General features: G+C 50.4%; 1 protein-coding gene across 2 annotated transcripts in view; it reads left to right on the forward strand.

The window, feature by feature from the left end:
* Nucleotides 1-6: 6 nt before the first annotated feature.
* The window catches only part of ST8SIA2 (ST8 alpha-N-acetyl-neuraminide alpha-2,8-sialyltransferase 2), a 75,152-nt gene continuing 64,692 nt past the window's right edge, over nt 7-10,466 (forward strand). Inside the window, exon 1 of one of the 2 annotated variants that reach the window (XM_011947402.1) lies at nt 7-145. In XM_011947402.1, coding sequence (XP_011802792.1) covers nt 48-145 — 98 coding nt within the window. In that variant the 5' untranslated portion in view covers nt 7-47. The remainder of the gene's footprint in view (nt 146-10,466) is intronic. The other variant, XM_011947403.1, reaches the window with a different exon arrangement.

Below are 10,466 nucleotides of genomic sequence, written 5' to 3' on the forward strand. Positions count from 1 at the left end.
TGCTCCCCGTGCCGGTCCGCGTGGGTCCCGGCGGGCGCGAACCCACCATGCAGCTGCAGTTCCGGAGCTGGATGCTGGCCGCGCTCACGCTGCTCGTGGTCTTCCTCATCTTCGCAGACATTTCAGAGATCGAAGAAGAAATCGGGTAAATAGCTGCCCCCAGGCCCGTGCCACGAGCCCTGGCGGGATCTCTCCCTCCTTCCCTACTCTCCACCCTCCGACCCCCTTTGTGTGCGCCGCGCCCCCACCCCCCTCCGTAGCTCCGCTGGAGAGGTAGGGACGGTTTGGCAGAAGGTAGCGGTGACGGGGCCCGGGACGGTTTGGGGAGAGGAGGGTGGGGGCGCGGCTGCCATGGGGTGTCCCCGGGGGGGCTCACGGGAAGCCCCCAGCTGGCCCGCGTCGGGAAGCGGGCTTGCCCACCCTGCCCCCCTGCCTGGCGTGTCCAAGCGCAGTGTCGCCGGGGTCGAGGGAGGGCGCCGGGGAGTGTCTCGGGCGGGCGGAGGGGCCGAGAGTGGAGGGAGGCAGGAGTTTCTTTGTCTCCGGCACGGCCGCTTTCTCGCCTTGGCAAAGTGGGCAGGGGGCGCGCAGGGATCTCTGAGCTGGGGGAGGGGTTCCCCGGGCCGGAGCGGAGGGCGGGGGCTCTGCATGGGCTACGGGGAAGCCGAGTGTCCCCTGCACACACAGACAGGCACACGCGCCTCCCGCCGGCCCGGGAGCCCGGCATAGGAGCTGGCACCACTAGAGAAGGGCTCGCATAGCTGGACTGAGACCCCCGCCCTCGCCTGGCTTTGGACATTCAGCCAAGCCACGGCGACCCCGGCGACCCTGGGTTCCTGTGCGCTCGCAGCGCGGAGACAGAGACATTTCGGGAAAGTCTGTACTGCCGCCCGGTGGGTTTCTGGGCCCTCAAGCGGGCGATCTGGCCCTTTTTTCTCCCGACCTCGCCAGAGGTAGGGCGGGACCGCGAGTCCGGATCCTCCCGGCTCCGGACTTCCTGGAGCGCACACTTGAGGCGCGGGACGCACCAGCTGTGTGTCCCAGAGGCTGAGACTCGCGCCCCGCCCCGCAGCCTTCGGCTCCCCGGGGCGGGCCCTTCTCCAGAACCTCCAAAAGGCGGTAGACGACAGGTGGGGAGGCAGCTAGCGTTCTGAGGAGGCCCGAGGAGACCTTCGTGGCCCTGGGTAAGGGGAAGGTGAGGTCTCAGAGAGCGCAGAAGGTCTCTTCCTCTATGGGATTTGTGCCCTGCCAGGCGTTCTTCTCGAGTCCGGCGCCGCGTGCGCCCCTCCTTTGTCCCATTTGTTACTTCATTTGTTTTCTGTGCTAGTTGAGGGTCCGCCACACTGTCAGTCCCTCAAATGGGAGATGCCAGTCTTAGGCCCAAGCAAGATGCCGAGGCCCCAAGGACCAAAACTTGGGACAAGTGCCGCTTCCCGCTCTCATTTTCTCCCCGCCCCTGCCCTTCTCACCGCCCCTGCCCATCTCCCCGGAATTCCTTCTGTGAACTCCACTGGGCTTCAGGAACCCCTCTCCCTGCCTCTGTCTCCTCTCATTCTCAGTTTCCCCAAGAGCTCTGAAAACTTTCACAAATGCTGTGCAGTTAATACACAACGTGCCACCATCTCTCACGCAAAGATAAACATGCTACTTTTCATAGCTATTCGCCTCAGAAACGTGGATCGGAAAGGAAATTGGGCAAGTCACGTCTTGGGGTAATGGAAGATGCAGTGAGAAGGGCCTTCCTCTGGGCTCTTCGGCTTCTTATTCCGGATGTGGGCACTGCCTGGCCCAGATCACTTGCTGATCTTTGCCCATGTGAGAGGGAAGGCCCGACGCTGCCCATTGTTCTGCTATAAAAACGTGTAAGTGCCATGATCATCCAGGCACCCCTAGGTCAACCATTCACCGAATTCTTAGCAAATACCTTCCACATGCTGGGAACTTTTAATTTTTAAAACGCAATCAGGAGATCACTTTGCACATAATGTTGCACTTTCTTGCCAAATGCATGGTGAAGCCTGCACTCCCCACATCAGGTTGTTCCCATATATGTACACACCCCTGGGACTTGTTTCACTTGAGGGCTCTCTACTTCTTTTTATCCTGTCTCTGTTGGGCCAATCCTAGGAAAAAAACTGTCAAACAAGTCTGATGCGTCACCTCCTGTGGCATCTTCCTTCCCTCTCGTCCCAGGCTGACCACTGGCTTGACCAGTCCTGACCAGGCCTGAGACACCCCTCTCCCAGGCTGAGGTAGCTGCCTTAGAACAACACTACACATGCCTTTCCATGGGACAGGCACTCTAGCCCCACTCACGGTCAGCCCCACACATGTTTAATTCAGAGGAATGGAGGCATATTTTGGGATTCACCATGGCTGGAGAAGGAAAGACATGGGCAGAGCATGGGAATCCCAACAGCACCTTCTGCCTGCTTACAAGTGAGGGTTTTTTTTTTTTTGAGACAGAGTCTCACTCTGTTGCCCAGGCTGGAGTGCAGTGGCACGATCTCGGCTCACCGCAACCTCTCCCTCCCGGGTTCAAGCAATTCTCCTGTTTCAGCCTCCCGAGTAGCTGGGATTACAGGCACGTGCCACCACACCAAGCTAATTTTTGTATTTTTATTAGAGATGGGGTTTCACCATGTTGACCAGGCTGGTCTCAATCACCTCAGGTGATCCGCCCACCTCAGCCTCCCAAGTGCTGGGATTACAGGCGTGAGCCACCCCTCCCGGCACAAGTGAGGTTTTATCACTAAATTCATTCTTGGAATTACCCCAACTTTGAGCAGCTGGGCTCAGCGCCCAATAAGAGCCTTGGCACAGTGGCCAGTGAGGGGCGTCAAGAGGGCTCCGCCTTCCTCACCATATGCCTTCCTGGAGACCTGGAATCATACGCAGGAACACGAGTCTGCTGCACCAGCCCAGCCCCTCCATCCCCAACTTGCTCTGGACCTGTGCTAGGGAGGATTACAGATGATCTGCCCATGTCAGCCCTTGGGAGAAAGCGATGGCTCTGTAAAAGGATGGCTGTTTCTGGGAAGTAATGAACAGTGGGACCCTGTGATCTGTTACGAAGGAAGGAAAAATAGAAGGAACCTCTTTTGGGGGTAACTTTTTCAAGGATTAAGGAACTTTAAAAAGTGAAAGAAGAAAGTAAATCACATGTGTATTATCTGGAGGAATAAAACTGAGATTTAGTTTTCTGAAGCTCTTGATTCTCTTTTTTATAAAATGAGGCTTTTAATGTGGTGGTCTCAGAGGTCCTATCCTGCCTGAAAAATTATGCGCCATGAATTGAGGGGCAGGACTTTCTTTGAGGGGAGTTTTCTGAGACACACATCTCTTTTCCTTAGTGATTATTTTCAAAAGTTCCATTTCTGACTCTCTTGCTCTCATTCAGCTGGAGCTGAATAAGAAAACAAAATGTAGAAAGATAAGTTCTCTGCAAAGCACCTAGAGAGTCCTGCCTGGTAGCCAAGGAGTGAATTCAAATTCTAAGTCAGAAATTGGGTGGGGCTTTCGTAAAACAGCCCCTGATCAACTCATGCACGCTCCCAAGTTTTCGATCCAATTTGACCAAGTTGTAAGCTAAAATCTTCTGCTTGTTTCTTGGGCTTTAATCTTGATGTAACTTCCACTAGGGGACTGTGAGGCATCACTGTCTTGCTCCTCATGGTGTCCATGGAACCGGGGACACAAGACATTCAATAAACATCTGTTGGATGAATATTTTCCTGAGTCTGGCACAATGATGGGCACACACGGCATCCTTGGGCAAAGTTGCAACTCAGAGCTGGCCAGGAACGGTGACTCATGCCTGTAATCCCAACACTTTGGGAGGCTGAGGCAGGTGGATCACCTGAGGTCAGGAGTTCAAGACCAGACTGGCCAACATGGTGAAACTCCATCTCTACTAAAAATACAAAAATTAGCCAGATGTGGTGATGGGTGCCTGTAATCCCAGCTACTCGGGAGGCTGAGACAGGAGAATGGCTTAAAACCTGGGAGGAAGAGGTTGCAGTGAGCCGAGATCACGCCACTGCACTCCAGCCTGGGCAACAGAGCGAGATTCCATCTCAAAAAAAGAAAAAAAAAAAGAAAGAAAGAAAGAAAGAAACTCACTGAGCCTTGGGACAGAAAGAGAGCATAGGGGTCTCCCTGTAGAAACCTTTCCTTTTTATCAATTAGGGTAAATTTGACACTGAGAAGTAACACCACTAATCTGAGATCACAGCCTGGCTGGTTTAGGGCAGGATAGGCTTGCACAGGTCTTCTCTTTTGTAACCCAATGCGCTAATCCTCATACTAGTTCCTCTACTCATAAAGGAATTACAGAAATCTTGTTAAAGAAAAGTTGAGTAACTAGTAATGATAACAATAGCAATTATGACAATGGTGAAGATGATGATCATGGTTAGCATTTACTGAGTGCTTCCTAAGAGCCAAGAGCTATTCCAAGTGCTTTATAGGTGTTAACACATTCCAGCCTCATGGTAATCCAGTGGTCACCTACCAGTGGCACTGTTTGTAGAGCTCTGTGAGCCAGATGCTATGCTAACTGCTTTGAAACATGTTTGCTGGATCCTCACCAGAACCCTCTAAGGTAGGTACCATTTCTATCCCCATTTATTGATGAAGAAACTGAGGCCTGGAGAGATTGTATACCCTGCTGATAAACTTGTGATAAAGCAACTGTATGGAAGGCCAAAACCCATGCATGCTCTTGACCATCATGCTAGACTGCCCTGTCCTCTAAGTTATTTTTTTTACCCTGAGCTAATGTTAGGGAATACATCTGAAGACTAACTCATCCCCGGTGGTTCTTCCAAAGGCCCAGAGTTTTCCTGAGAGCCTGGTCTGGCCTTAGTAGTTGCTCCATCAGACATTTAGAAAGAGAGAAGGTGAAATGAGGAGGACCAGAGGAGGACTCTGAGCACATCTCCCCAAAATGTCCCTCTAGTCCAGCTAAGTTCAGTGCCATGCTGGAGGACAGAATGGCATTAACCCCAGCCTGTTACACAAGGTCACCTGCCATGGGTATGAACATTCCAGACTCTCAGGTGGAGCCTGGGGCTAAAGTGACAGGAGGAGGGAAAGCTCCTATTCCATTGCAAACCTGATTCTGATGTCAATGGAAGGGGCCTGCCTCGATACTATATGCTGTATGTTTGAGCATCTAGGTGTCTGGAGCAGGGGAGATAGTAAAGATATTTAACAACTGGTACCTCTCCAGCACCAACTTGTTAGAATGGACATCTGATCCGTCAGAACTGATGCCATCCAGTACACCATGACCAGGGGTCCTAGTGCACGCCAGCCAAACACCAGGCCCTGTCTGGGAAAACACTAGACAAGGAGAGGCTAGCTCTGATCATCAGCCATGATGAGATCTGTGAACAGGCAGCAACTACTGCCAACAGCAGAGAGTGAGGTGAGGTGCATCGTTTAGTGGATGAGTGTACGTGGATGGGAAAGAAAATGACCTTGAGCAGTCACAGTCCAGGCACTCTATAAGAAGTGCATATGTTTGCTCAAGACAATGCAATTTTTTTTAAAGCCCATTCTTCTCCCTAGTCCTGGTGTACTTCACTGAAGTATAAGCATGATTGGAAGATAAAATAGGAGAGAAAGAAGGTCTGGTTTTAACTCACTTGCTCCAAGTCCTTGTTGCCAACTGTTCCAAACATCACATTTAAATTGTAAATAGATATCCATCTTAGAAACCAATTCACCACTCAGTGCCTCTTTCCTCCTGTAAGGCAGGGTTGCTAGGTTTTAAACATGTTTTAGGTTTTACAAATTGGAAATGTTGTAGATTGCAAATTATAAATACTTCTTCGAGAGAGGGGATTCTAGAAAGGCTCCCATTGCTTTTCTCAGGGCATGCAAAGCAATGCGTCATTTGACTTTTGCCTCTTTCTGTAGCCGGCCTGGGCTCCAGCCATTTTGTATTGCTTACAGGTTCCCCAAAGTATCCTAGGATTTCATACCTCTGTGCCTTTGTACATCCCGCTCCTGCTCTGTGGAATGCCGTCCTTGCATGCATACCATCCTTCCTGCTGTTGCCTCGCTCCTCCCAGGCCCTTCCTTTCTCTCACTGCTCTGTCTTCTCCTTCGAGGCTAAGGTCTGGTATCTCCTAGATCCCGTCCCGCCGAGACATCTACATTGGTTGCCCCTCCTGTACGCACCCTTTGGACCCCATCATGCAGCACCCCATGGAGATACATTTCACAATTATGTTTTATTTATCCTTTATCCCCAGCCCCTGGTGATACGTATATGATTTAGTAAATGAAGCCCATAAAATTTTTTTGAATGAACAAACTCTGACCGATGATATGGCAAAAATAAGCATTCAACCTCTCTGCTCCCAAAAGTACATGCTATTCTAACAACAATTAAACACCCTCCACTTGATCTGGAAGCCCCCTGCTTTTCCTATGTATCTAGCATGGAAGGTGCAGCCCAGTGAAGAGCACAGTCTGGCTATGACATTATTCACCATTGTGGAATGTTTCAGGCCAACGGAAATAAAAGCCCCTTTCTAATTTGTAAAAACACCCAGTGGTGTTTGCCCCCTGCCAGTTTAGATAAAAACCAAAGATCTAGAGCCCAGATGCCAAGCCTGTGCCGGCTGTTGGTTCTCCAGAGAGCCCTTTCCAGCCCTCCACTGCTCACGGTGCTGCTGAGGCTGTCCCCTCCTGCCTGGAAGGACAGCCGGTCCTGTCTACTTTAATCCCCTTCAGGGCTTCCGTAGTGGCGTTGAGAGCAGACCAGGAATGCAGGTCCAGCTGTTTCCTTGCAAGGGCTGGTCCCCAGGTAGGATGCTGGAAGCTGAGCGTTAGAGACGTTGACAGAGTAAGAAATGTAAGGTCAGATCGGGATGTGTCATCTCAAAGATTTTCCTTATGAAGCACCTTCTAGTGGTGTTTTTATTTGAAAACACTGGTCAAACCAGCAAATCCTGCTGATGGGTCAAGACTTGGGGGAGCTGTGTGGATCCTAGATGAGGTCAGGAGCCCCATCTCTCTCAGCTGTCTCAAGCAGAAATGAGTTAGAGACAGATGGGAGGACACAGTGAAAACGGCCGGGGGAGGGACAGGAACATGAAAGCCACCAGCTGGGTGAGTCAGGTGGCTGTCTCCTGCCAGGGCATGGGGACAGGCTCATCTTCCGGAGAGGCGCTGCAGGGTGAGATACTGTCCCCTGTGGCCGACTGGCTGACTGCCCCTGGGCTTGCTCACCATCTCTCCAGAGCTGAGGCTGGTCCTTAAGCGTTGAGATTAGTCACTCTCCTGGGTGGCATCTGGGCTGGTTTTAAATTCTCCCCAGTCTCCTGCAGTTCATCACCCGGCTAGGAAGCTGCCCAGTGTCCTGACGGGACCTGTGTGTCCCTGTGTTTTCTCAGCTTTGGCTGTCACTGACTACACGACAATGGCCATGAGGGAATGGCTCCAACTGGGGAGAGCAGTGGCCCCGACATGACATGTGTCTGTATTACACGTCGGCAGTCAAGGTTCCTCCTGACACTTTCGAGAACTTGGGATCCCGATTCACTCCCCTGGGAAATCCAGCATCCCACCTTGCTGTGTGGGTGTGCCTTTGACTTCCCAAACTGCTTTGCAAGCATGAAGCTTTCAGCTCTGTCACAGGGTTTCCCAGAGCCTTTTTGTTATTATTGGAGGAATGCGGAGGGACTGAGCTCTGCTTCCTGGGCCTTTTATAAGGTTCAGGGCAACAATTCCTCCTCTCTCTCCTCCAGCTTCTTAGTTGATGGCTGAAGGATGAATGGACCCCTAGGTCAGTGGTTCCCAAATGGTGAGCCACAGATGAGTGGTGATCTGAAAGGAGACAGGAAAAAAAAAAAAAAAGCACAATGTAGCCATGGTTATTAATAGTTTCAAGTTGCCAGTTGCCATTGCCTGGAAAGAACTCTTCTATATTCTGAGATAATGTTCCTTTTTCCTTTGGGATACTAAGATGTCCTTTCTTTTATGAAAGGGGGTGATGGTAGCTATGACGTTCTCCCTTGGCTGAAGAGGGTGGTAACCTCATGGGTCCCCAACCCCAGTGTTTTGGAAATACTATGGGTCCTTAAAATCTGATAGTCTAGGGTCTGGATCCACAAGGTACGCTGAAAAGCTCACTTCAGGAAATAGCCTCACTCCTCACATATTTTCTTCCCCATGGAGATGATGCCAGCAGAGAATAATAACAAAGTCATTTTTTGTCTGTGTCTGCTGGGGTCCCAATGATTTTCTAAACACTTTAGTTATCTAAACACCTATAATCCTCCCAACGGTCTGAGGAGGTCTATCTATGTTGTTATTATCTCCCTTTTACAGATTAGTGAACTGAGGCCCGGAACAGTCAAATAACACAGCTAGTAAAGTGCAGAGCTGGGATTCAAACCCAGGCTCCAGGGAACAAGGAGAATTCTCCAAAAACGATGTCTTAAATGGCATCCAGTGGGGAAGAGATGCGTGCTTATATTTTCAAGGAATAAGCCTTGGAAACACAAAGGTCTGTGCGAGAGAGAACCCTGGGATGTAGCGATGCTGAAGGAAACTTAGGGGACAGCATGCTGGAGCCCAGGCCATAATGGGACATGGCAGCCAAAAAGATCAATACAATTTAGGGTTGCCAGCTCCAAAACACCTTAATGCGGAATGAGGGCCAGGGGCACACTGCTCTGCCTCTGCCTCCCCTCTTTTCCTCTCCTCTCACACCCGCTTCCCCCCACGGAGTCTCATCAGAATGGCTCCGGAGCACGGCATTTGTTTGACCATCTCATTACCAGAGAGAGAGAAAGAGACGCTGAGAGAGAAGAGAAAAACAACACAAATGATTAAGGCCTGGAGGAATTTTCTTCTAGGGGAAGATAGAAGGGTTGGTGCTGTCAGCTTTCCCAGGTCAGTGGAGCCTGACAAGGAAGGGAGGGAGAAAAGGAGTGAGGGAGGGAGCCCTTCGGGGAGGGGCCAGGTTCATGCAAGGAGGTAGCACATCCCAGGGAGCCTCCTTTCCTACCGTAACCGCATTCTGCTGAGAGCTCACATGGATCACCTTACTCAACCTTCCCAAGCACCCTGTTAGACCATTTGCAGATGAGGAAATGGAGACTCAGAGAGGTCTTGGGACTTGCTAAGGTCACACAGCTAGTAAACACGGAGCTGGGATTCCACCCAGGTTTGCCTGACTCCATGGTCCATCTGGTCTTAGCCACCTTTTTATACTGCGTTTACTTGGCTGCTCGCCCCCATTCCTCATGCCTCCTGCCCTGGGCCTCCTACACTTTATTCCATTTTCTGTACCATGCAGAGAGTTTGCACAGAGATGCTGGAAACTTTTGAGACTATAGAATAGACTCATCATTGTCAGATAACTTCGCAAACACAATGGCATCAGTCACCATTGGGCACAACACTTCAGCGGAGGCTGTGGAAGAGGCAGATATACCTGGACTCTACCCAGGGAGGTGCGAGCACTTGTTATTGAGCTTCCCCGGTTCTAATTTTGAAAACCGGCTGCACGCGGAGGAGCGATACCCAGGGTTAATTCACACCTTCTTGGTAAATGCCAGAGTAGCTTAAATAATGAAGGCGGGAGGCATATGATGTCTGGAGAAAGTGAATTAGTAAATTGATAGGGCAGGTGACTTTAGTTCGCTATTTTCCTGTAAGCAGTAAAGACCCTTCCTCCGCATCTCTTGAGGTTCCCACAGTTTGGGATTTGACTTTAGGTGGACTCAGGATGATGCCCAAATTATACACTAATCAAAACATTTAGTTCCCAGGAGAAGCAAAAAGAAGGACAAGAGAGAAACTCCCCGTAGTGTTCTGTCTTGGCCGGAGCAGGGAACCTCTTAGGCCAGCTGGACACAAAGGCAGCAACATGCTGACAGACGGCATCCCAAGAAAGACCCGTGATGGCCCAGTCTTGGTGGTAAAGCCAGTTAGGGCTCCACAGGCCCTTCCCCAACCTGCCAAAACTGCCCACCATAGCTCTAACCTCCAGCAGAATGCCAGAATGACTCACTTACGTATTCATCTTACATCTGTCCCTGCCACCAACCGGGGGCTTTACTTTTATCTGTAAGGACTGACAAGTTCTTGCCAGAGCTGGATTCATGGCATATGATTCAGGACATTGGGCAATACCTTTGGAGAAACTGAGAGCTACTCTTGTAAGATTAAGGCTCTAGTCTTCAGTGGAACACTCATTACCTGTGTGACTTCAGGCAAGTGACCTCACCTTTCTGAGTCTCAGTTTCCTAATCTGTATAATGGGGTTAATAACACCCAACTTCCAGTGTTCTGAGGATTAAATAAAACACAAATGGTGGGAATGTAAAATGGTACAGCTCCTATGGAAAACAGCATGAGGGTTCCTTAAAATATTTAACATAGAATTACCATGTGATCCAGCAATTCCACTTCTGGGTATATATTCAAAAGAATTGAAAGCAGGG

Source organism: Colobus angolensis, unplaced genomic scaffold (genome assembly GCF_000951035.1).
Source record: "Colobus angolensis palliatus isolate OR3802 unplaced genomic scaffold, Cang.pa_1.0 Scaffold264, whole genome shotgun sequence".
Lineage (NCBI taxonomy): Eukaryota > Metazoa > Chordata > Mammalia > Primates > Cercopithecidae > Colobus > Colobus angolensis.